The sequence below is a fragment of the Brachyistius frenatus genome, unplaced genomic scaffold, assembly GCF_029030835.1.
Source record: "Brachyistius frenatus isolate BFR_SWC_R1_liver_20210118 unplaced genomic scaffold, ASM2903083v1 Contig_150, whole genome shotgun sequence".
NCBI lineage: Eukaryota > Metazoa > Chordata > Actinopteri > Embiotocidae > Brachyistius > Brachyistius frenatus.
The window spans coordinates 380001-406854 of record NW_027210749.1 but is presented as its reverse complement, the minus strand read 5'-3'; the positions used below and the strand labels follow the sequence as shown (position 1 = coordinate 406854).

Sequence of the window (26854 nt, the reverse complement as noted above, 5' to 3'; positions counted from 1 at the left end):
GTTCAAACTGAACGAGTTGAATGAAAAACTCTTTTCTGTATTTCCTGATCTCAGCCCGGCGCCGTCCTCTCCGTCCAGCATGCTGGCGTGGATCACTCTGCCTCAGCCGCCGGTCTCACCGAAACTCAACCGAGCCGACTCCAGCGCCAAGGTGAGAGAACTAGATATTCTGACCCGGGATCAGGTTCGGACCTCTGATTCTAACTCACTGTTTTATGAAGGTATTTCTGTCTTTATTGTGCAAGCAAAACAAAAAGAACAGTTTTGAAAGTAAATTTCTCGCACTGCAATTCAAAATCAAGTTTGTAAGTAAAAATATATAAACTGAGAATTTCATTATTTGAGTTGCAAACAAACTTGCTCTTTACAGTTTTGTGATGTTTTGGTCACAGAAATAATCATGTGTTGCTCCGAGTCAATCCACCAATAGAAACTCCCGTCTCCAGCGGATGCCCCGCCCACTACATCCAACTAACTCGTAGGTTTTTGACTTGAAACCAACGGTTTTCAATTTGCAGCCAAAAGGTTTAGTTTCATAAGCAACATTCTTAATTCTGTGACCAAAAGTAATCAAATTTTAGGAGCAAATTTGTTTGAAATGCAATAATTTTATTCTCAGTTTATATATTTTTACTTACAAACTTGATTTTTGATTCCAGTGCAAGAAATTTGCTATTAAAACTGTTTAGTTTTTTTTTTTGCTTGAATAATAAAGACACAAAAATACCTTCATACTGTTTACTTCAGACTTGTGGGGGGAAAAATGGGCTGGTTTCCCAAGGTAGCACCCGTCAATCTACGGAACCAGAACAGAACCAGAACTATTCTAGAGGAAAAAACATGACCAGGGACCAGAAAGACACAAAAATAAATAAATAAATTCAAATAAAGCCTCAAAGCTGCCTGAAACCATACTTATATTTGTGAAACCTAGATTATCCTCAAGAGGTTATAAATTCTATAAAACATTGTTTATTATTGTGAAACCTTTAATTCTATGTGAAAATGCAAAAAAAAAAAAAAAAGTTTTACTGTTTATTCTTGCCCACTTAGATCCAGATTTTAAAAACCTCTGATATGTTTTTGTTTCATTTTTGTGTGATTTCACAAATAGAATAAAGGTTTTCATGAATCAGAACCCTTCAGCCTCTCTGAGATAATCTAGCCGAGGTTTTGACCTGAGTCTAAGTAAAGTGGTTTTTAGATCCAGATCAGGTCAAATGTGGTTTAGATGTGGAAATGTGAGATGTGAATTTTCATCTTTTCTGCATCATCACAAATAAAATAAAGGTTTAAATAAAAGTTCAAGCGTTTTTAAGAGAAGATTTGAGAGGTTGTTGTTGCTGAATCCTGGAGTCGATTCTGTCATCCGGTTCTGATTGTGTTTCCGTCTCTTTCCTTCCTCGCAGGAGGAAATGCCGCCGCCGCCCAGGTAAACATCTGTAAACATCTGTTGTAACAGTTCAACCAGGAGACACCGGGACGGTAATATTAATGCTGCTTGTAAAAGGAAAACCTGAAGCTGCAGGAGTCCAGCGTGTCTTCTGTTTGAATATCAGCTTTGTGAGCTCGTGTTAGATCAGTGCTGATGTTCCTTTGTGTTTTCTCCCTCCGTCGACGACAGTAAACCTGAAGACGAGTGAGTAACCGTGAAAGTGAAGCGCCAGATAATGAGCTGCTTTGTAATCTCATCGACAGGCAGGGTGCCAAATAATGAGCTGCTTTGTAATTTCAACCAGCAGTTAAAATGCAAACTAGTGAACTGCTTTACAAATGTATCAACAGATAGCATGCCAAATAGTGAGTTGCTTTATAAATATATCAATAAATAAGTTGCCAAATAGTGAGCTACTTTGTAAACCCACCAACAGATAAGATGCAAAATAATGAATGGCTTTATAAATCTATGAATGGATAAGATGCCAAATAGTGAGCTGCTTTATCAACCTACCAACAGGTAAGATACCAAATAGCAAGCTGCTTAATAAACCCACCAACAGATAAGCTGCCAAACTGTGACCTGCTTAATGAACCACCCAACAAGCAGCGTGACAGATAATGAGATGCTTTACAAACCCCATCAGTGGGCATGATGCCAAATACTGACCTGCTTCATTACCTCGTAAGTTGGTAGGATGCCAAAATACTGAGCTGCTTTAGAAACTCATGTGCAGGCAGAATGCTAAATAGTGAGCTGCCACGCGACTCAATCACTTGCTTGATTGCTAAATAATGACTTTTTTATACAAAACTAATAAACAGGCTGAAAGCCAAATAAAACACAGATATCCAAATAGTGAGCTGTCAACTCAACAACAGACAAGACGCCAAATACTGAGCTGCTTTAAGACCTCATCTGCAGGCAGGTTACCAAACACTGAGCTGCTTTGTAAACAGCAGATAGCATGCCAAATAGTCAGCTGCTTTTAAAAACCCATTAACAGACAAGATGTTGATTAACGGAGCCGCTTTCCGACTAATGCTTCGCTCTGCTGGGTCTGCAGCGCCCTCTGGTGTCCGCTGGAAACATCCTCACGGTCAATCTCGTGTGTTTTTCTCCACAGGAAAGGAATGATGGCCTGGATCTCTCAGGGTTTGGAGAAAGTCATTCCTCAGCCTGATCTGAAGGTCAAAGAGACGCCTGCAGCTGAGCAGCCGGCTGAACAGCCAGCTGAGCAGGTACTGCAGCAGATTAATGGACTCACGTTATGGTGGCGTTATCTTAGTTTCTCGCTTTATTAATAAGTTCCAATATGACTGAGTGCTAAAAAAAAGTATGAAAAGTGAAGGCAAACAGATGAACTTGTCAGCCAAAGTCTGTTTCTGTAGTTCCTCTCTCTGCCTGTAGAGGACAGTGCTTCTGTAGTTCCTCTCTCTGCCTGTAGAGGACAGTGTTTCTGTAGTTCCTCTCTCTGCCTGTAGAGGACAGTGTTTCTGTAGTTCCTCTCTCTGCCTGTAGAGGACAGTGTTTCTGTAGTTCCTCTCTCTGCCTGTAGAGGACAGTGTTTCTGTAGTTCCCGTCTCTGCCTGTAGAGGACAGTGTTTCTGTAGTTCCTCTCTCTGCCTGTAGAGGACAGTGTTTCTGTAGTTCCTCTCTCTGCCTGTAGAGGACAGTGTTTCTGTAGTTCCTCTCTCTGCCTGTAGAGGACAGTGTTTCTGTAGTTCCCGTCTCTGCCTGTAGAGGACAGTGCTTCTGTAGTTCCCGTCTCTGCCTGTAGAGGACAGTGTTTCTGTAGTTCCTCTCTCTGCCTGTAGAGGACAGTGTTTCTGTAGTTCCTCTCTCTGCCTGTAGAGGACAGTGTTTCTGTAGTTCCTCTCTCTGCCTGTAGAGGACAGTGTTTCTGTAGTTCCTCTCTCCGCCTGTAGAGGACAGTGTTTCTGTAGTTCCTCTCTCCGCCTGTAGAGGACAGTGTTTCTGCAGTTCCTCTCTCTGCCTGTAGAGGACAGTGTTTCTGTAGTTCCTCTCTCTGCCTGTAGAGGACAGTGTTTCTGTAGTTCCTCTCTCTGCCTGTAGAGGACAGTTTCTGTAGTTCCTCTTTCTGCCTGTAGATGGCAGTATAGTTCAAAGAGATTTCTAAGTTAACAATCACACCATGCAGAGACACAGAAGAAGCGTAATGTTTATTTTTTATTTTGTCCTCACAGGTCTGCACAGGAAGCACAGAAGCAGTCCAAGTACGTTGAAACATTTATGTTTAGTTTTAGTGCTTTTTTTCGCTAACATATCCTTGACTTGCTCCTAACAGGAAGCTTTCAACAGTACAAAATGTTGTATTTCAGTTGATTGCTATGCTAACTACAAGCATATGGTATATTTTCTGGATTGTGATTGGTTGGAAGATGTGGATCCATTTAAGTAAATGGACGATTTAGTCCTTAAATCGTAATATCTCGTACATACATTTGCTGATATATTATGCTAACTTCAAGGAGCGATTCAGACATATTCCATATCGTATATTCGCTATAGTTCTAAGATGCGCAACGTAACCTGGTTCCCTTTTTTATTTTGTCCTCATAGGCCCGCAAAGGAAGCACTGAATTAGCCCGAGTAGGTTTAAAACATTTATGTTTAGCTTTAATCGCTAGGTGTGCTTTTTCGCTGACGAATCGCTGGTTCGCTACCGACAGGAAGCGTAACATCCAAACGCTAATGATGTGCTAGCTATAAACTACGGAAGCTCATTGCATTCATGTAAGAAAAAATGTGTAAATATACAATCTTTTTCTCGTTAGTATTAGATCTGGATCTTGTAATCAGAAACATATTGACAGATTTGAGCTTCCTGAATCAAAAACTAAAACGTTGTGAAAACCCAATCGACCGTTGACTTATCTCGTAATTACGACATCCGGATCTCGTATTTAAGAAATGTAGTTTCCCGTAATTATGAGGTCTTTTCTCTGAATTTAGAAGAAACGAGCGCTGCCATCTTGTGTGTTATGGAAGTTATTTACAACTAGAGTTTGTGCAACTGTGACTAATGGGCGGAGACTTGGTATCAAAGCCCCGCCTCCTGCCCCGCCCAAGCACACACCCCTAAAATTTCACGTTGCCCAGCTGACGTAATCTCGACTACCGTGAATGTATTTATTTTAAACATATTTAAAGGGGTACTTGAGCTATTTATTTTGCAAAAAATACCGAAACCCAACATTTCCCATGATGCAACTCACCCTGCAAAAAGGTTGCACTGCTGCTCGGTTCACCTCACATGCCTTTACTTAGCCGCGTGTTTGTTTTGTCCTCAGGTGATTCAGACTCCGCCCTCATCAGGTGAGAACAGATCTCCATAATCCCGCAGACGCAGATCTGATATTTAGCTGCCGATAATCTTTTTTTTTCCTTTTCTCTCCCGTCTTTCAGTTCCAGAGTCTCGGATCGTTGTGGTCGAGGTGGAATCAGAGCGAGAGGACAGCAAGACTATCCCGCCCAGGTCTGGCTTTCTTCTTACATATATATCATTATTACATTTAATCCCACAGTAGATAGGCGTGTCATCGTCCCCCCTCCACATCCCGGGATCCCAAAAGTGTGTCTGCATTCATGTGTTTTTTTAATAGCCACAGCATGATGGGCTGGATCAAACACGGAATGGAGAAGGTGGTTCCTAAGCCGGAGATCCACATCCACTATAAGGGAGACGGAAACGAGAAGACTGAAGCTCCAGCTTCGACGAAAGGTGCCCTCAGTTCTGTTTCTCTCTCCAAATCATCACTACAGACTTATTATTACTTTGTCGTGCTTTTTTAAACTGGTAATAATACGATGTTTGTTTTTGAATGTGTGATTTGAGATGCGTAATTTTTTTTAATTACCTAAACTGAACAACACTTTTTTGATGATAGTTGGAAAAACAAAGAATACATTTGTTTGTTTTTGATTTTGATTGTTTGAATTTTAGACCTCAGTTGGCCTTCTGCTAACATTTGATTCATTTAATAAATTAATTTTTACTAAGAGGATTGCCTGCTCTGTTAAACAGCTGAAACTCCACCGCCGTCCCCCAAACCAGCCCCCAAACCAGCCCCCAAACCAGCCTCAGAGACGGAGAAGTAAGTCAAATGTTTGTCAGTGGTGAGATATTGAATGTTTATGCATGACAGTGTAATACTGCCCTACAGAGGCAAAACAATGCAACTACATATTTAATCAAAATTGAGCAGTTCCTCTCTCTGCCTGTAGAGGGCAGTGTAGTTCTAAGAGACGTTTAACTTAACAATCAGAGACAACAGTAAACCGGTTTTATTTTTAATTTTGTCTTTGCAGGCCCACAAACGAAGTGGAGCCGCAGCCCAAGTAGGTTGAAAACATTTATGTTTAGCTTTAACCGCTAGGTGTGCTTTTTCCGCTAACGAATCACTTGGCTATGACATGCTAGCTATAAACAGTATAAAATGTTATATTTCAGTTGATGCTAAGCTAACTACAAGCAGCTGGTATATTTTTTAATGTACCGATGCAGATTTAACTTAACTCTAAGTGGACGAACAGCTCAATAAGATGGTACAATTTATCAGGTTTACATACGCTTGCTGATATATTATTGTTGACGTCGAAGAGCGGTATAGACATGTTGGATATTGTTTATAACGCCTCGATGTTGTGTGTTTCAAGTATGATGGGATGGATTGTCAGTGGATTCGGCCGCATGTTGCCTCAGCCTGCACAGAAGCCGGTGAGTCGGCTCGTCCCTTAAAGACACATACCGTAAATCGAATTTATGTCAGCTGACTTTTCACCGATTATCTCGTTTGTCTACCTGAAGGACGCAGGAAGTAACGACGTGCAGAACAGTAAGTTCAAAACTTTACTCGGCTCACCAATCAGAATCACATCACGCTTTATTGCTGCTTCATTACGGACTAATTCCGCTTAGTTGACGCTACTTCTGCGGGGGAAAAAAAAAATCCCTGTAGAAATGTGGTCTGAAAATGTTGCGTAACTTCGATTTCAGATAATTATCGCAGATTTAAAAACGTACGTATGTTTCGGTTCAGATCGGAGGCGGTCGGGTTTATTGCGGTTTGACGCTTGTGTCGTTGACTGTTTGGGAGCCCGTTTTCAAGATGGATTGAAATTTTAAACGTAACTTACCAGATTTATATATTTATATTTACCAAATGGTTCGTCCTCACCCGTCCAGCTTTTGATAAAGCATTAAGTCTTATTGTCGTGCAGCTTGTTTAAGAAATCATATCTGAATTCTGAGCGTGTAAATTTATCCATTGTGTAAAAAAGAATCCACAATGGAATCAAAAAAGTAATTTAAAAAAAGTTATACCGTCACCAACGTGACTGCAAAATGATCACGAGTCGTAATTGCGAGTGAACAAGTTGTTATTTCGTTGATTGCTGCTGTCTGTAGCCAAACGGGAGAAAAACATAAAGTAGGGTAATCGAGAACTAGCCTGGTGGTTTTGGACCCAAATTCACTACGTGAACACGTCGGTCCGGCTACGCTCCGTACGTTGCATCGTACGGGGCGTAGACCTCGGCTAAATTTTTTAATAACTATTGGTAACAGCTTAAACCAACGCTGCTCACTGATTGGTCCACCCATCAGAGTGGAGAGAAAAGAGTCGCCAGACTATAATAATCTTGGAAAACCGAAGCTGTGACCGATAATTTGGCCACAAGGGGGCAGCAGTGACACCGAACCACACTCGAATATAAACTTTCGTTGCACAAAGTGAAATCTCTGATTTATTAGAAAGGTTTTGATGACAGATGTCGTTGAATAACATTTTACCGAGCTCAATCTAGTTATGAATCTGCTTTTTCCAAATCCTTTTCTCAAACCTTTTTAGTTAGTCTAAAAAACAGGTTCTCTCAGCGCTGTCGGAGATCAAACATCAACTGTTTAGTGTAACAACATATAAAACTTTATTCAAGAATCGAGCTCCAGTTGCCAAATTAAAAAAACAACCTAAATGGTGACAGAATGTGATGGGGTTGCGCAATAAGGTGTCAAGTGTCCCTCTTATCAGAACTTTCTTTAACTTGTTTCATGGTAGATAAATAGTGAAAGAAAGGTTGTCATTAATACCCTTCTGTGAATATTAGAGGTGTGGAAAGCTCAGTCAGAGGCGAGAGAGACTAACCAAACGGAGAACGTATATTAAAGGTCCGAAAAGGGATTTGAGAGTTTCTGCAGAACTTGACGTATTCTGGTATTTTTGCCAATTTGGAACCGGATCCAAAATTGGATTTGGTTACGGGATCCTGTCCCTAGATTTTAAACACAAGAAGGAGACTTGAAGGATGAGGACTGATTCAATGGTTCAGTTCGCCATTTACAACCTAAACGTTTCAAAGGGAAGCACCTTAAACCCGACGGGCAAATTATTCCTATTTATTCTATAAATTCTGTAAAGGCAAGGCAAGTTTATCTGCAGAGAACATTTCAACAACAAGGCGATTCAAAGTGCTTCACATAAAACCATCAAAAGCTTCAAAACATCAGGCAAAAAGAAACGGACATTTAAAAACAATTGAGAACAAGTGATTAAAACATTAAAAACAGTCATTGAAACATTTAGCGAGCTGAAAATAGAATAAAAGTTACAGTGCAGTTTAAGACATGTAAAAAGTGATAAATCCCAAAACTTGACTGTTAATAATTCAGTTTTTAGGGCACATTTCTTTCTTTTCTTTTTTTACTTCAACAGTAACTTAACAGCAGCTGGAAGGCGTGTTTCCACCAACCTCTTCTTGTTTGACGTTGAAGCTTGATTGATTGGTGATTGGTCTTTTTTTCTCTTTCTTTGGCTGTGTGGTGGTTGGCAGGTGGGTTGGTGTCAGTGATGAGGCAGACTCTAACCGGGCTGCTCTTCTCCTTCTGTTTCAGGGGGAAAAAAAGGCGGCCAGAGCCCCTTAAAATAAAAAAGGAGAAGGAAGAGCGGGACAGAGTCACTCACACTGACACTGACAAGCAGCAGAAACTTTAACTGACCGACGGACGCTCAGGGCGACTCGTGCGCGGTTACGCCGGCGAGTCGGTCCGGTCGAGCGTCGCACGCGTGGCTCCGCGATGCCGACCCACTTTCACTTTTTGCACGGCCGTGATGCACAGCGCTTGGTTTTTTTCTCCTTTCGCTTCTTAAACTGTAAAACAGAAAGAAGTTAGAATTAAATTCCATCACAGGGGCGTTTCGAACGTTTGAGTATTCGTAATCAGTTTACATAAATCAGTATTTCCCCTCTGATTTTTTACTAAAAAATAACAATAAAGACACCAGGAAGTGCAAATCGGTCCCACCTCAGCTTACGCAGTGATTATTCTGCCGTTGGTGCTACTTTATACTTGCGCTGCCAGATGCTGGTAATAGCACATCTGGAATCTGGACTTTGAGTGGTCCACTTTGCTTTTTTTTTAAAGTTTTTTTGCAGAAATAAACGCAGCTAAGTCAAGACAGACAAACTAAAAAAAAAGCATTTTGCTGAAAATTCACAAAATAAAGCTATGCATTGGCAAAAAAAAAAAAAAAATGGTGTTTTGTTGAGTGTTTTTCTTTATAAACCCAATCAATCAATAATCAATCAATCAATCAATCAATCAATCAATCAATCAAACTATTAATAAATGTCCACACAATCGAGTCACTTTAATACTGGGGGTTTTCTTGTTTGTTTTTGTTGATCAATCATAAACTTTTTAATAAAAAAAAAAAATACATTTGAGTTTACTAGTCAACCATCAGGTTCTTGTTTAATCCAGAATATGGACCAAAAAAAAGTGCAATCCGTTGTTATCTGTAACTTAATTTTGGATTTCCTGTGTGAACAGTTCACAGGAATGAGCTCCTCCACAAGTTGGACCAAGTTAACGTTCAGATAGCTTGTTGAACCGAGCAGCCATTTCCTGACACGTTGTTTTTGTCTTTTTATCTTTATTATGTGAGCAAAAAAACCTGTTTTGAGAGCAAATACTTATGAACTTGATTTTTGATTGCAGTGCGAGAAATTTGCTCTCAAAACAGTTTTTTTTGCTGGCATAATAAAGACAAAATTACAAACTCAATGATTTCTTGCATTGTGATTTGAGGAAATACAAAGTTTAATTAAAATGGGAAGTCGCAATTGTGTCAAAGGGGAATTTGGGCAGGGGAACATGGTACCGAGCTGCCAGAGATATGTGGGAAGGTGGTTCACTATTTTCATCTTCAGCAATCATTGGTTACTGCAGATTTACTGAAGACAGATATATTTGATGGAGCAGAAACCTTTTACCTCCTGTTGTTTGTACAAATTTTAGCAGACAACAGAAAAGACTCTAATGTCTGTTTAAAGACTACTAGATTCAAATTTGTCAAGCGACGACTGCTTTAACTGCAAACCCGCATTAGTCTACACACAAGACACAAATGCGTATGTGCAGATAATCCTCAGCCCTGCTCTTCCCGTGTGGTATCCAGTCAGCATCGTACAGAAGAAGAGCGATCTGGTGCTGGAGGACGTGGAACCGGACAAGGAGGCCAAGCCGGCGCAGAGCAATGAGAATCGAAAGCCGTCGGAAAAGAAGGTGAGCCTGACTTTGACCCTGTGATAAATCCCACCATAACATACAGGTGTAGTTCTGCCTGACATCAATAGATGACATCAATAGATGTCAGGATACCTTTAAAGCTCCTCATCCCGTTTCTGTCAACCTCATTGGAGTAATAGAGTATTTCTAGTGGATTCGGCACCGCGGCGCTCCAAAGTGCACCGTGGTTGTAACGGTACCATGATGGTAATCGGTACCTTGGCACTTTAGAGGTAACCATTGTAGTTACCGGAAAAGGAACCATATTACTTCAAATACCACGGTTGGTAATGGTAGGTACTTTGGCCCTTCAAGTAGTAGTACTAGAACCAGAGTATCGCATGAGAAAAGGTGTTATGGCAGTACCGAAAGGAGGCACCGTGACACGCAGATGAATAATTGTTGAAGGACGCCCGATAGCCGAGTGGATGACGGCTCACACCACGTGGGCGCAAAGGATATATTGCAAAGAGTTTGATTCTTGGCCTGCCTTTTCTACACGTCTTCGCATTGCATGTCCTACTCTCTTCCCCAACATTTGCTGTCTATGTCTGACAACGCCCATCTAATAAAGGTAGAAACGATAAAGACGGGTACCATTCATTAGCACCACGGCACTTCAGAGGGTACTTATTGTTGTCCAGAACCAAAGGTGCCTTGGGGGAATGGTAAAATGTCAGTTCCAGAGGAGAGTCCTATAGCACTCCGAGTGGTACCGTGGTGGTACCAGAGTACATCCCTTTAAAATACAATTGGAAACATTGGAAACTCGGGTCTCTCTGAACCAGGTACCAGTAACAGAAGTCCTACGCTAGGTACCGGGCGGATGGGTAATATTGTTGTTCCAGAGTCGACGCCGTGACCCTTTAAAGAGTTCCACGGTGTGTCAGGGTCGGCACCGCAGCATGTTAACGTGTGATCCAGAGCTGATGTCCACGCTCGCTGTGATTGCTTGCAGAAAGCAGATGTGGAGATGCAGATGGAACCACTGACTGGCACCGTCAAGAAGGAGGCCGGGGAGGCGGCTCTAGCTCAGATGGAGGGAAGGTTAGCAGCTTCTCTCTGCCTGGTTTTCGTCCTCATTCTTCTTTTGTTTGCTCACCACCTAGAGGCCTTTGTTATTGTAACACGCTGTTCAATTTGCACTATATTTGGGACACGAGTAGTATTTTAGATTGGTTCAAGTGTCACCTCCATGAGTCTTGATCAGATTCGGAGCCCGGCCTTTGTTGCAGGCTGCAGCAGGAGCGTCTGGAGGCGGCTCGCGTGGCCGAGGAGATGGCCAGGAAAGCAGCCGAGGAGGCAGTCCGACAGCTGGAGGTGGAGCATTCGGCTAAGATCGTCATAGAAACGCTACCAGAGACAAACGAGCAGTAAGTCAAATAAACACACGCAAGGCACTGGCGAACACTTCCTAGTCCCAAAAAAACAACAACAACAACAAAAAAAACGCCTCCGGACTGTCAGCTTTTCAGGAGTTAAGAAGAAAAAAACGTTGCAGTATCTCACTGCACTGGCTCACGTTTTTTTTTTTATTATAAAAACGGTGAATCTGAGACGGAACCAGACAGAAACACATATATATTGTCCAACTTGGCCCGAGACCTCCAGTTATTGGTGTTTGTTCCTAACAGACTGCCCAACATCCTGGAGGAGGAAAACGAGGACGATCCAGAGTAAGTTGTTATTTCACTATGTTTGTTGTTGCTGCTGTCGAGTTAGCTGCTCCGAGTTAAAGCTACCGCAGCTTCTATCTTCTACCCACCGCTGGTTGTTTTGAGGTCACGGTGGAGTGACACCTTACCGACACTTCCCATTGGGTTTTTCTACTTTCATTTGGCGTTCATCTGTATCTATCTGTACAAAGAGTTGAAAGGGATGTCCACTCACAGGGTTTGGGTCGGGGTACTATTTCAGACCCTTTTGGTAATTAACGGCATGGTTTACCTAATTTACCCTCAAAAAAGATCCTGACTTTGTAATTATAACAAAACTATCTCGTAATCATGAGGTAACGTACAATATTTTCCCATTCAAACTACAGACCGACAAAACAGGAACTGGCAGTAAGTAATGCCAGATTTGGACGATTGTTTTGGGAGGGTCGGTGTCCCAAAAGTTCTCACTTTCTGAGCAAACCTGTGCTGGCAAAGTTAGAGATGAAGCACCCAGACCCTCTTTAGTCGTACAACAAACTCTCGGCTTCAGCTGCGCCGCTCTCCGCTTGACTGACGCTGCCGCCATTCAGCAACTGATTGCTTTCTGAGCTGAACTGTCTCACAGGGACTCTCCATCTCATTCAGGTTACAAAACCTGCAGGAGGACAGCGAAGACAGCGCAAATAATAGGACTCCTGAGGAAAATAAAGTAACAGTGGAAAATAACAAACACACTGTTGAGGAAGAAAAAAACCCTGATCTGTAAGTTCAGCCATGATTAGATAAAAAAGCTTTAGCCTGCGATAAGATGGAGTGATGCTCCCGCATGTTATGTCATCCTCATGTAGAGTTCTGTATAAAACTCTTTGAATCATCAGTATATTTTAGTGTATCAGTTACACACTTCCTGTGCATGAGCTTTCACTAAGAGCTTGTTCTTTGGTACCATCAGATCTACAAAGGTTTGTCTCTTTATGGCTTTTTAGAACAAGCCAAAGTCCTGGAGGATATCTATACTTAAAAAGAGTTGGTGTCTTTTAAAACTCGCCTTTTTTCTATGACTCAACAGCACACAGAGGTTCTGTCCATGAAGATGTTTACCTCTGTTGACAGAGTACTAGATGGTGTCGCGGTTCATAGGCCTTTTTCAAACATCCACAAACAAATGTTTACTGGGTTGGGAAACTCTCAAAACTCCCCCAGTATCTCTGCAAGAGTTGGTCCATTGTTCCACAAGCAGGATTTGATTTAAGGGACAAGGCAAACCTTCAAATCCTGTTTAGAAAATTTAATCAGCACCCATTTGGTTTAGAGGGTGCATCACAGTGGACAGGAACATCAACCAAGAAATACGAGCAAGTTGTGGAGCTCCTCGGCACGTCTTAGGGGCACTTCTTCACTCCAGAGCTTTTTTAGCTTCTTCAGTGACCAAAGAGACGGACAAAGGTTCCTCCAGTTCTACCAACTGAGTCTGAAAGTTACATAACCAATTTGACCAGGAAGCTAGTTGAAGGACATGGCTGTGGAGTACCGGGTTACCTTGAGCATCGTCACTGCACCCAACACCCAAGTAAGAGGCAGAAAATAGATAGAAGCTTCCTTTGTTGGTCTTTTTAAAAAGCTGAAAACATAGTTTGGTGTTTTCCAGCCCATGTTGTAATGGTCTGCTTGAGCCGAGACATTTGCTGACATTTGCTGACACCCGCGAAACACGGCAGCCATAAATTTGCGAGATCTATTTCTGGACCTCTGGTATATGAAAAGCTGAGTTGGCATTATTTTACCAAAGGTGTCAACCAGCAATCAAAGCTAACAGGTATCGTCTAAATTTCTGTTGCTCTACTTTTTATTCTGTCGTCCATTTATATTAGCTTTTGCTTTCTTAGCTTCAGGTTAGCTGAGAACCAGGGTGGTGACTTTAGTTTTTAAATAGCTTCTTTCTGCTCAGAAAGTTTACCATCCGCTGCCTTCGGTCTTCTGCAAAGCTTTGCTGCTTACCTCAGTGTCTCTGGCAATTAAATTTTACCTTTATTTTGTGTTGTTGGTTTTTTTATGCTAACTTTTCTTCCATGAATCAGGGCAGATTTCAAAAGGTGGGTTTGAATTCGGTCTAACCAGACAGAATATTTCATTTCTATGTTCAATATATTATATATATATATTATATATTATATATTATATATTAAACTGGACGTAACAAGGTGTGGTGTCACCCATTGGTTTGCATTGGAGCCAGTTTGGCTACTGCAGCTGCACCTTATGGTTTAACGCCATCTTTTGTGTTGTTGAAGCAAAAACACCAACCGGTCCACATGTGGGCCAACGTTAGCTACTTTAGCTACACTATGCTCATAGTGGCTGGTCATCGAGTAGAAACTAAATATTTCCAAAATATTGCTAACTGCATCCCCAGCACACTTCTTTTTTTTTAAAGGGCCTGAATTTTGTGATTGAAATCATAATGATGCACTAAAAAACTTTATTTACATCATATATCTGGAGAGAATTTGATCCTTAATAAATGGGAGTCCATTGGCACCATGATATTTTAAAGCCATCATGTATCAGCCATCGGTGGCTAGAGACACGACCACGCTAGCTTTAGTCTCAACCTATGTGAGTTACCATTAAGTTAAACAGGGAAGCCAATAACGTAAGTTTTCCTGCACCCTGAACACCAAAGTTAGCAGTGGTGGGATCGGTTTTGCAGCTTGACAACAGGTCTGGTTCACTCTTATGACGCCTGCCCTTCTTCATCAGGTGCCTGGTGGACGTCTGTCCGGGCGAAGACGAAGAGGAAGTCACCCCTACTTCAACGGAGGTCGAGCCGGGGTCGGAGAGGAGAGACCTGCCGAGTCCGTCGCCCGCCACCATGGATCAGGTGAAACGGTCCACAAAGCACTTCATCCAAGAAACATTTCTTCACACTGCTGTTGAAGAGCTTCCTGTCTTCTGATTGGCTACCTGGTGGTTTTTCTTCTGAAGCGCTGATTAGTCAAAATATCATGACCATGAACAGAGGAGGTGAATATCGTTGATTGTCTTGTAAAAACATGGCAAATAATGGAATATATTTGAGGGGTAAGTCGGTTCTCGTAGTTACCAAGTTTCAGCACCCGGACCAGATGGTTCTATCCGGACCAGGAACCAGAACCAGGGTCTCCTACTCCAACTTCCAAGACTTGAAAGATCTGCTGCTAACATGTCAGTGCCAGATAGCACAGGAAGCTTCAATCAGTGTTTTAAAGCAATTCTCTGCAGCTCTTTTTATAACCCCCAAAAAACCAAGTAAATTTTGGATTAATCTCTGTGGATTACGTCAAAAACATAAATCTTCTACTCAAATCTCAGAAAGCCAAGACAGAAAGTTCCAGAAACTAACTCAAAAGTCCGACCTCGATCTACCGGATAGGTCGCGATCTGCTGGTTGAAAACACCTGCTCAAGAGCTTTCAGTTGAATTATAGTCTTCATCAGCGAAGGTGGAGTTTGGTCAGCTTGTCGTGGAGACGGATCAATTGACAATACGAGTTCATTACTGAATCGCGCATTGTGATAAAACGTCACGTTTAATTCCTTGAAACATCCTCCCTGTTGATGGCTCACTTATTGCCTTTTTCGGCAGCTCTCAACCACATTTTACGTTACTATGACAACTGACAGACTCACGGTATATTTACATTATAACACTCCCCGTCTTTTTTCAAGGCGTAGCAGGAATTTTCAATCTGTTATTTCTTTCTCTCGTTTCTCCTCAGACCAGCGCAGCTGCAGAAGGTGGAAGTGGAGGTGAGAGCTGAAAAAGTCCTTTTTAGCCCAAAAGGAGCAACACAAATCTGTGTTTTCCAAAGATTTAGTTTCTTTCATTTCTGGCTCAACTTTGTTTATTGTTCAGAAGTGAGATTGTGTGTGTGGTCTTGGTCTTGGTCGTGTTAACGTACGTATCAGTTAAAACAAGTAAAAGTTCTCAACTTGTCGCTGATTGTTTTTTCCGTCCAGTTCTTGACATTTGCTCCACGATAAAGACATTCCTGCTTCGAATGCTTCTCGCCGACGAGTGTCTGGGCAGCTGCAGAAAGATGTCGCTCAAGCGTTTCCATTCCTTCGTCAGACACCTGTTTTATTTCCCCGAGCTGGCGCTCGAGTTCATCATGAGCGTCATCGTCTTCTTCAGACCCTCCCACCCCCACCCCCAGCCTCAGCAGCTTTAACCCCCCCGACCATCCTCCAGCAGCGGACCCTTAGAGACAAAAACCTCGTAGGCCCTCAACTTTTTTTTATCGTAGCTCGAAAAACCTTTGAAGTGCCAAAGAAAAAAACCACAACTCAAGGCGTCCCCAGACGTCCCTCATACCTCCACAAACATCATTTACCCATCATGCTCTGCTGCCCTGCTGCTCTGCTCCGCTTCGCCGTCCGCCGCCAGCCAACCACGCTTCAGGTGACCTTCATGGAGGTGCTTGTTTTTTGCTTGTTTTTAGGCTTTCTTTGCTGTGCGCTGATCCCTTCGTCCAACAGGCAACAAAGGTTTACGCCACATTAACTACGTAATCAAATTCAACAGAATTTTGTAACACTTAAAAACGACATATAAGATATGATGACTTTTCTATCCTCCATCTTTTGGCCCCTCTGTGTTTATATTGAGATCATTCGTTGTAAAGTTTGTTTTTATGAAAGTGCTTTAAGTTATTAACACAGAAAACCACCGAGAATGTCGTATTATTACGTCATAGAAGAGCAGTGCAAATATTTTCATTATTAAATGATTTTTCAGTGTATAAAAGATCAAAATGGAAAAATTGGCTTTTTTAATGAGCTGAACAGTTAAAACGCAAAAGATGTTGAGTTCAAGCTGATACCACAGAATACTGTGGAAATTTTAGCTTAAGAAAAATCCTTTTTTAATTGATTTACCAGCTTGTTATTTCAGCTTCTGAGAGCTTTTTAGGTTTTGGGTGCTCAAGAGAAATAATGAGACTCATGTACGGTGGGGGCTCAACGTCAGGAGGTCTTTCGGGCTATTTTCTCTTTTTTTAACCGCAGCATCTAAACCACATTGTTGAGAGTTTAACCCCCAAAAAATGCCTCATAATCGAAAACAGCCTGAACACATAAAATGTGGAAGCGCATCCAAAAAAGCAGCTGTGGAAAATTATCTGAAAGCAAACAAAGAATTGTCGGGAGAGTTTTTAATATTCATAAAAGGAGTCTTTTTTTTACAAGTCATTTCATTAAGTTAGTTTTTTTTCTTGTTGGATGGATGGCAGAAATTATTCCACAGGTTTCAGAAAAAAATCAGTCCACAAGGGAACCAAACTTAAGGTTGATATATGAAAGTGCTGTGGTTACAGGATACTTTTACTTAACATAAAAAAAAAAAAGTTAAAAATGTCTTATTTTCAAGTATTAACATCTTAAAAATTTCAAATACATCCGAGAGCTTGTTTTTCATGATGCAGACCTCATTTTTGTTTAATGAGAAACTTATTTTCACATGGAAACGAACCGTAGACGCCGACGTCCACACACCAGCGATTGCGGTTAGTTCGTACAAAAAAACGTCACCTGACCTCCAACAGCTGTTTTTCTGGTCTGGTCCTCAGGGAGCTGCAAGAAAAGTTTAGCTGGAGCGCCGATGGTGAAGGTGGAGGATGTGGATCGGGACGTGCAGCTGGGAAAAAGCCTGAACATCCCGCAAATTATCACGACCCCGGAACCGGAGTCCGCCGTTCGGACGATCCCAGAGTTCAGGTGACAGACGTCGACGTACGCCGCTGCTGACGGGCCTGAGGAGGGCGCTGTAGTACACAACAATTAAAACCTGAAGTAAAATGACAATTTAAGTTCCGCTAAACTCACCTGACCCAAAACAAATCAACAATACGCAACGTGATCGTTTAAATGAGGCATGAGGATTGAATTTGTTGTAAAAAAAGAACAAAAATTGCACACTTTACAAATATGTGAAAATGTACAGTCAGCCCGGGAATTCAAATCAGCATTAAATTATTTTATATCAGTATTATTTATTTAAATCAGTTTAAAAACTGCATTTTATCTATTATTTTTACTGTTTTATTATATTTTGTCTTTGAATTGATTATTTCCTTTTTTTTTTTAATGTTTGAAACCGTCTTTAAACTCTCCTTGTCCACATTTGACAGAACGAGCACAAAGTTGGCTCTAATGTTAAAAAACAATCTGTAAAATCTTCCTGTTGAATGTGTTTTCACAGAAAGAACGAAGTCATATTTATGCAGAATATCTTAAAATCATGAAGGATTTATTGACTTTGTGTCTGTGTGTGATGAAAACCTGCCCGGTTACACGTTACCTGTATTTCAGTACAAATTTGGAGCTTTTTATCCTTCTATGTTTATTTCATCTTCATAATGACCTCGTGTCTCCAGCTCTGCCTGTGATGTGCTTGCAGACGAGGAGGACAGCGAGTTGCTGAAGGCCACCGGCCTGAAGAACTGGTTCAGTCAAGGAGACCTGCTGACGGCGGACGACCAGTGAGAGAAATCACACACACACACACACACACACACACACACACACACACACACACACACACACACACACACACACACACACACACACACACACACACACACACACACACACACACCTCCGTCACTTCTCGGTGTTTCAATCAGGAGAGTCTCGATTTGAGCGAACAAAATGGAAAACAAATTATGGAGGAGGACCCCTCGGGGGTTTAGACGCTGGTGGTGATGGTAATAGAAGGAATTAAATCAAATGTTATGTAAAATTTTGGAGGAAAATGATAAAAAAAAAAAATTAAAAAAAAAAAAATCAGAAATTCCCACATGAGAAAACTGGAAGGAAAAAAAAACAAAAAACTTTTTAACAGGTAGAAAAACCTCCAGGCCGATTAAACTTGTGTTTTTTAGCTTCATGCTCACCGCCCCGTTTTGTCGCCCCGCAGGACGCGTCCGCTGTCGGCCGCCAGCGTCGGCAGCGTGCTGATCCAGGACCGCCTCAGCGAGCTCGTCAGGCTGTTCAAAGGTCGGACAGAGCGGCTGAAGGAGCGGCTGTTGGACCCGGACGAGTCCGAGGAAGAAAGTCCTTCAGCCTGTACGTCCGTGGTTTTTACGAGAAGAAGTTGAAGCTCGTTTTATTGCAAGTTTAAGTTCCCTGGTTCCCAACCTGAGGGTCGGGGCCCCTCCAGCAGGTCACCAGATGAATCTTGATTATTATTATTATCTTGATGATTAGTGGAGTTCTCTCTGAAATGAAAGTTTGTCAGTCCTTTTAGGATTTCACTGAGATTTTTTTTTCTTATGGTACAATCAGAAATGTAAATTTTTGCAGTGGCTTTTGTACAAAATGATGCAATATGTCGACTTTTAAGTAATTTATTTTTCCTTAAAATTGTAGAGTTCGGCAAAAATTGCAAGGACACAAATTTCTATTATTTTACAAACTGACTACCAAATAAAGAATGACTGATATGTAATCGCTAATTATTACAATAACCAGACTACATATCATTTTAGTTCTCATCTTTTTTTTAATTTTCTGAACTTGCAGAACCAATAATGGGCTCAAAGAGTCGTAAAAGTAACAGAGCTTCACAAAACCATCTTTTATTATGATATGCAAGTATTTTAAATGCTTTGACCACATACCATCAGACATCAGTTTATTAATAATAATAATGAATAATAATGGCCTTTTTCCTGCAGCCCCGACCAAAGCTCCACCTCCGCCGCCTCCCCCGCCTCCAGCAGAGGAGAAGAAGGACGACGCGGCGGCAGAAGAAGAAGAAGAAGAAGACGAAGAGTCGATGTTCCAATTTGAATTCCTGGGAAAGCCGGTGAAATTCCCCACAATGAAACTTCCTCCGATGCCCGACTGGCTCCGAGCCATCATGTCGTACCGCTTCCCCTCCAGCATCGACCCGTTCACCGGTCAGTGAACAGGATTCCTCCGTAACATCAAAATTTAACGACAAAATCAGAAAATGATGTTCTGATATTATCTTTTAGTTTTACTTCTTTCTCATAATTCTCATATTTGTAATTTTCATATAAGTTTTGATATAATTCAGTATATATAATACAGTAAGAACGTAAAGTATCTTCCCGACGATGTTTTTCCGCCTCCGGCCGCTCTAAACCGACGGCTCGCCGCCTCTCAGTCACGCGTGATGATCACAGACGTTGTCGCGAACTCCCTCCACAGATATCATCTACGTCATCTGGCTGTTCTTCGTGGTGGCGGCGTGGAACTGGAACATGTGGCTGATCCCCGTCCGCTGGGCGTTCCCCTACCAAACCCCCGAAAACATCCACCTGTGGCTGCTGGCCGACTACAGCTGCGACTTCATCTATATCCTGGACATCCTCGTCTTCCAGCCGAGGCTGCAGTTCGTCCGCGGAGGAGACATCGTGGTCAGCGGAAATTTCAAAAACCCCAAAAATGAAATTCATCTTTGAGAAAAACAACAACAACAACATCTTTGACCTGGAATTTCTTCTTCTTTTTTTTTTACAGTGTGATAAAAAGGACATGAGAGAGAATTACATGACCACCGAGAGATTTAAGGTGAGAGCCTGAAGAATCAGTTGTGACTTTGTTTTCTCTCTCTTACGACGATAAAGAAATAGAATACGCAATAATGTCGATTTTGACGTTAATTCATGTATTTCTTTAACAACCGTTACTCCTCCTTTGGACACCAAAAATACTCAAACTACAACGAATTATCTCGATTTTAATGGGATTTAGTCATCGGCTAAAATCTTTGCGGTGAGATTCGCCCCGTCTGGTTCGACATATGTCGAACGCTAGCATTAGTGCATCAGTCATGGTGTCTTTTGTGGCCATGATTGACAACTTCTTGACCCTCCTCCCCCGATGACACACGAATTTAACGTGGGTCATACGTGTTTACTAGTTTACTACACTTTGATTGCTTGATCTGACCATCATGAAAGACAAAATATATATCGTGCAGTGTGGTCCCGGCATAAGTGAAGGCGTTGACGCAGCTTTAATAATAACGTGAAATATGTCATTCATGAGAAAAGAAGATTCAAGAAGACCTGTTTTTGGGGGAGCGTCTGTTTGATTGACAGGCCTGTGGTGCAGTCAGGTTACAGCTATCGGTGGGCGGGACGTAGTATCGTCAGGTTTCCAATCAGATCGGTCAGATCCACCGCTGGCTCCTCCCCCAGCTCGTCCAAATATGGTCACTTCCTGCTCCAAACCGTTCAGAACTAGTAAAGATGGTGACGGACAGAATCTGAACTGGAGGATTCATAACGGCCGACGGGTGACGTCACTGCTGGTCGCCGCTCGGTTAGAAACCACAAATATTTGTATGCTTACAAAGTTTTTCCAATGATTTTAAAAGACTGTACACCTTTTAAAACACAAATTCAGAGTTTCTCTGTTGTCCCTACATCCTGGTCCTTGTAGATGTTTGTATTTCCATTGGAAATCAGATCAATTGATTAAGTGTCTCAGTAATATTGTTTTTCCACTGATAAGAGTTTTTGCTTACAGATGGACGTCATCAGCCTGTTTCCCATGGAGGTATTTTACTATTTCACCGGCGTGAACTCTCTGCTGAGATTCCCTCGTCTGCTGAAGGTCGGGACGTTTCTCGTTAATCACATGTAGACGGTCTAATTTAAAAAACAAAAAACAAAAAACAAAAAAACATTTTTAGCTGACGGTTGTTTTTCTCTCTCAGTACATGGTCTTCTTTGAGTTCAACGACAGAATGGAGGCTGTGATGAAGAAAGCATACATCTACAGGTGAGATCTTCATTAAAACAGCAGTCACACAACAAAATGTACGCAAAAACTACCAAACTACCATCAGGAGGTGCTGTTTCTCTCATGTCTACCAGGCCAGGTGTGTCCTACATTTTTTCATTACGACATTGTGCACATAATTTTTCACCGGGGAGGTGCGAACTCTGTGTGAGCACAAGATTACGATAGATTTCCTCGTTACTGCACAGTGACCTTGACCTCCGACTTGTCCTCACCCGAAAATCTGTTCAGTTCATCGTTGAGTCCAAATGAATGATTGACAAGCATCATCTGCGTCACTACAAATGCTGCTATAACAAACAGAAGCCAACATTAAATTGAAAAAGTCTGAGCCCCAACATCGACCTTTGAGGAACACCACGTAATGATTTAATGTGTCTGTGTGCTTTTTGTTGTTATGTTTTTGTTTTTGTTGCCGTGCGTCAGGGTGATTCGAACCTCCATGTACCTGCTGTACTCTCTGCACATCAACGCCTGCCTCTTCTACTGGGGCTCCGACTACGAAGGACTCGGGTCCACCAAGTGGGTCTACAACGGAAAAGGCAACGCGTAAGAGACCCGACGTAGACAGACAGACAGACAGACAGACAGACAGACAGACAGACAGACAGACTTTATTGATCCCGCATGGGGGCAATACAAATTTCTGAATAAAGATAGAGGTAGTAATAGTATAAATATAAAAAATTTAAACATGCACAATATATACTAATAAAATAGAATTCAATAGAATTCAATAATATAATTTAATTTAATTTAATTTAATTTAATTTAATTTAATTTAATTTAATTTAATTTAATTTAATTTAATTTAATTAAACAACATAAACTTGCAATGGAGAGCCCACATTTGTTCAGTTTTTCCTCAGGTCTTTTTTTCCAGGCAGAAATTCAAAGAAAATATCCTGTAAAACAGTTTTAACTTGTTTTCTCTCTGACTACAACCAACAAGAACAATCCTGCAAACAAGAAAAATGAATCTAACGTACAAAAATAAAAACAACTTCCTTTATGTTTAAGCACACAAAAATCTGATTTTAAAGGGTCCTCGATGTTCATTACACACAAAGAAGATGGAATTGGTGCCAACGGGTTGTGAAAAATGATTTTTTTTTTCTGTTTCCCCACAGTTACATCCGCTGCTACTACTTCGCCGTGAAGACGCTGATCACCATCGGAGGGCTGCCGGACCCGACCACCGTCTTCGAGATCACCTTCCAGCTCATCAACTACTTCGTCGGCGTCTTCGCTTTCTCCATCATGATCGGGCAGGTCGGTCGCCGCTCTCTCTCTCTGCTCCTTCAGGAGTTCTGGATCCTTCTCGGTATCATTTTTTGGTTTGATTTTTTTTCTCTCCGTTCTCAGATGAGAGACGTCGTCGGAGCGGCGACGAGCGGTGAGAACTTCTACCGGGCCTGCATGGACAGCACGGTGAAGTACATGAACTCCTACAACATCCCCCGAGACGTCCAGAACCGCATCAAGACCTGGTACGACTACACCTGGAAGATCCAGGGCATGCTGGGTAAGGAGCCTCCGGCTGGATATCCATATTCGAAATTCAAGCAAATTGCGCAATATTTGCAGGAGCTTGCAATTTATTCTTAAATTCCCACGATTTTTTTTTTTCGCAATAAAATGTTGTGAGCAGAAGCTGTGCTGAAACTATCAAGCGGCAGAAAGTTAATATTTTCAGACAAAACTCCAAATAAAACCGGCACAAGTGCCAAAAACAGGAAGTGGCGGGGTTTGTGGAAAATGTGGCTTTCACAATAAAATGTTCTAATGAAATGCTTATTATCAAAGGAAGTGATTTTTTTATTGCTGCATGCTACAGAAAGTTTATCCAGTTGTCAGAGACGTCTCTTTGTTTGTTTCATCCAGCAGGCCTATGTGTTGAATGAACATGAATTAAACAGCATCTAAAGCTCTTATTTTGAAAGGCTGATTTAGTCGTTGTTTCTATATTTCACAGACTGTCTGTTCTGGAAAGATTCGCAGCTTTTAAGATTTATTTTTGTAACTTTTAGCCTCATGGTTCGCTGAGTTCAATAAATAAATTTAAAAAAAGATTAGAAGTGCAGCATGATTATTATCACAGGAAGTGATTAAGTATTTATTCCCTCATCAGGCAGTTGATAATTCAGTTAAAACATTTCAAGAATCTCCATGTTCACGTCATTAATGGATAAATATAATTATCCAGTATGAAAACAATTCAGACGTGTTTGGAAACGTCAGGAGGTGTCGACAAAAGTTGGTACTTGAAGTAATCCGATGGAGCTGCAGCGGCGTGGTCCCTGAACGTCTCGCGTTGAGTTCAGGGTTACAGTGAGTGTTTCCCTCTGCAGATGAACAGGAGCTGCTGATGCAGCTTCCTGATAAGATGCGTCTGGACATCGCCGTGGACGTCAACTACACCATCGTCAGCAAAGTCGCCTTGTTTCAGGTCAGAAACAAAGAAAAACAACAACAACAAACAGCTGATGGATTTCTACACATTTGTTCAAAAAAAAAAAAATGTTGGTGTGTGTGTGTGTGTGTGTGTGTGTGTGTGTGTGTGTGTGTGTGTGTGTGTGTGTGTGTGTGTGTGTGTGTGTGTGTGTGTGTGTGTGTGTGTGTGTTCTGTCGTTTACCTGCCGGGAGACTTTGTTTGTAAAAAGGTGAGAACACACACACACACACACACACACACACACACACACACACACACACACACACACACACACACACACACACACACACACACACACACACACACACACACACACACACACACACAAAGGTGAAGCTGGTGGAGGTGTTACCGAGCTACCGCCTGTGTTGACAGTGTGTGTGTGTGTGTGTGTGTGTGTGTGTGCGCGCGCGCGCGTGTGTGTGTGTGTGTGTGTGTGTGTGTGTGTGTGTGTGTGTGTGTGTGTGTGTGTGTGTGTGTGTCAGGGTGAGATCGGTAGGGAGATGTACATCATCAAGCAGGGGGAGGTGCAGGTGGTGGGCGGTCCCGACCTGGAGACGGTGTTCGTCACCATCCGAGCCGGCTCGGTGTTCGGGGAGATCAGGTCAGAGCTGCTTTCCTCTCATCCTATGAGCCAATTAAAAAAGCCGTATGTGGGGCAGCGGGTGTGTGTTTACCAAATCAACCACGCCGTTCGTTCGTTCGTTTGTTTGTTTGTTTGTTCGTTCGGTCTGCCAAACACGTCACCGTGTTCTGACGACAGACTTCAAAAAGTTATACAACCGTTTAAAGTTGTCTCTGATTGGTCAGTCTGCTGGCGGGAGGCGGAGGCAACCGACGCACGGCCAACGTGAAGGCGCACGGATTCGCCAACCTCTTCATCCTGGATAAGAAGGACCTGGCGGCCATCTTGGTGAATTACCCCGAGTCCCAGAAACTGCTCCGCAAGAAGGCCAAGTAAGACCTGTTTTTATTATTCGAACCGACCCTTTCGAGGCCCCTTTAAACGGGTCGCCCAGTCCTGGGACACGTTTAAAAATACATTTACTTTTCTTTACTGAGTATAAGAACCAGACTGATCATCATTATAAGTCATGGATGTACTTTTTAATTTAAAAAAAAAAAATATATATATATATATATTTTTTTATGTCTTTAGGTCAAAACCGCCTCATATTTGTTTAGTTTTTTTTGCCTTTATTATAAAGTTGAACGTTGACAGACAGGAAAGAGTTTGGAAATTCCCTTTAAAATGTAGCGGAGTCGACGTGTAACGCAGAATAAACACTGTCACATTTTATACCTTTAGTACATTTTTAGACTTTTTGAGAGACATGATAAAATATTTATATCACTGACTGATAGAAAACCATGAAAACTGCTCTAAAACTTAAAAAAAAGAAAAAAAAAGTTTAAGTCAAATTTTTTGGTCTATTTGTTTTTATTTTATTTTGGCCACAAAAAAAACAAAAACAGCATTAAAAGCAAACAGCCTGTTGTTTTTCTGCCACTAGAGGGCGCCAGCGGATCTTTTTTTTTTTTTTTTTTTTTAAACATTGGATCGTTCAAACAGTTATTGACGAAAAAAAAAAAACTTGTGAGGAGATTAAAGGGGAGCTGAGAAAAAGCAGAAAATAATTGTATTATATTATTACATCAGAAGTCAATAAGGTGTTTGGAAACCAGTAAAAGTACATTTTGAGACTTTTGAGAGACAGGATAAAATATTTCTATCACTAACTGACAGAAATGCATGAAAACTGCTTTAAATCTAGAATTTGTTTGTGTCATTATTTGTTTATATTTTATTTTGGCCACAAAAAACCTAAAACAGAATCTACTTTCAAAGCAAACAGCCTCGTTCGCTGCATGTTGTTTTTCTGCCACTAGAGGGCGCCACTGGATTATTGAGGAAACATTGGATCGTTATTGAAAATATACAGAAAACCATGTGAGGAAATTAAAGGGGAGCAAAAGCACAAACTAATTTTATTATATTATTACATCAGAAGTCATGAAGGTGGTTTGATATTAAAAAATGCCGAGTCGACGTGTGAAGCTGAATTCCGACAACGAACAAACCGGCAGATTCGGTCGCGGCTCCTCGACGAACACGGCAGTCGGGAGGTTTTCCAGAAACGCTCCTCTCCGCCGTCGTCTTCTTCCTCTTTGTCTTCGTGTGTCCTGGACGGGATTACGCTCGCCTCTAATCAGCTCACGCCGGTTTGTTCTACTTTGTCCCCTGAGAATCGGGTCAGATCAGCGGCGTGATCCTCCTGGCTTCATCTGCTCGGTAACACCATGGTGTGCCGCGGCAGACACCAGATCGAGCGGTGCTGGCGGTGGTGCTGGTGGTGGCGGCGGTGGTGGTGCTGCCCGGGGGAAACGGTTCTCGTGAAGGAAAGCTTGTCTCCGTCATGTTTCTGTGTTCGTGCAGGAAGATGCTGACGAAGGACGTCAAGCCGGACGAGAAGGAGGCCAAAGAGGCGGTGCCGGTGATCCCGCCGCGACCGGACACGCCCAAGATGTTCAAGGCGGCGCTGAAGCTGACGGAGCAGGCCGGCATCGACGGAACCTTCGCCAAGCTGAAGCTGGCCTACAAGCCGTCGGAGGGCGACGGGCAGGTACGGCTGCTTGAAGGAAGGATAGACGATGAGAGGAAGAAGGACTCGGAGCTGCAATTAAACGATCTTTGTTTACGTCTTTCAGGCCCCGCCCTCCATCTCTCCGGTCCCGCCTCCGTCCCCGATGCACCGGCGTTCCCCGATCCCGCGGCTCGCGCTGCCGGACGACGGGGACGACACCGTGGCCGAGACGGCCGACAGCTCGGTCCTCATCCGGATGACTCCCCGGCAGGAAGGAGAGGAGGTGCTGACGGTGGAGGTGAGCCGAGACGGA

At 42.2% G+C, this 26854-nt stretch overlaps 1 protein-coding gene across 1 annotated transcript in view; it reads left to right on the top strand.

Annotated features, from left to right (window-relative positions):
- Positions 1-26854, top strand: part of cngb1a (cyclic nucleotide gated channel subunit beta 1a) — a 32554-nt gene that overhangs the window by 5646 nt on the left and 54 nt on the right. Inside the window, exons 6-40 of the mRNA XM_069716002.1 lie at positions 55-151; positions 1410-1432; positions 2565-2679; positions 3646-3675; positions 4753-4777; positions 4868-4937; positions 5065-5183; positions 5487-5556; positions 5771-5800; positions 6119-6179; positions 6270-6297; positions 9919-10025; positions 10987-11079; positions 11274-11401; positions 11663-11704; positions 12332-12448; positions 14447-14567; positions 15444-15474; positions 17292-17439; positions 18099-18203; positions 18641-18789; positions 19401-19625; positions 19900-20108; positions 20212-20262; positions 21226-21312; positions 21416-21480; positions 21928-22050; positions 22632-22773; positions 22867-23026; positions 23853-23966; positions 24097-24164; positions 24442-24560; positions 24767-24913; positions 26394-26580; positions 26666-26854. The exon at positions 26666-26854 is cut by the window's right edge and continues 54 nt beyond it. Of these exons, the coding sequence (XP_069572103.1) occupies positions 55-151; positions 1410-1432; positions 2565-2679; positions 3646-3675; positions 4753-4777; positions 4868-4937; positions 5065-5183; positions 5487-5556; positions 5771-5800; positions 6119-6179; positions 6270-6297; positions 9919-10025; positions 10987-11079; positions 11274-11401; positions 11663-11704; positions 12332-12448; positions 14447-14567; positions 15444-15474; positions 17292-17439; positions 18099-18203; positions 18641-18789; positions 19401-19625; positions 19900-20108; positions 20212-20262; positions 21226-21312; positions 21416-21480; positions 21928-22050; positions 22632-22773; positions 22867-23026; positions 23853-23966; positions 24097-24164; positions 24442-24560; positions 24767-24913; positions 26394-26580; positions 26666-26854 (3595 nt within the window). The remainder of the gene's footprint in view (positions 1-54; positions 152-1409; positions 1433-2564; positions 2680-3645; positions 3676-4752; positions 4778-4867; positions 4938-5064; positions 5184-5486; positions 5557-5770; positions 5801-6118; positions 6180-6269; positions 6298-9918; positions 10026-10986; positions 11080-11273; positions 11402-11662; positions 11705-12331; positions 12449-14446; positions 14568-15443; positions 15475-17291; positions 17440-18098; positions 18204-18640; positions 18790-19400; positions 19626-19899; positions 20109-20211; positions 20263-21225; positions 21313-21415; positions 21481-21927; positions 22051-22631; positions 22774-22866; positions 23027-23852; positions 23967-24096; positions 24165-24441; positions 24561-24766; positions 24914-26393; positions 26581-26665) is intronic.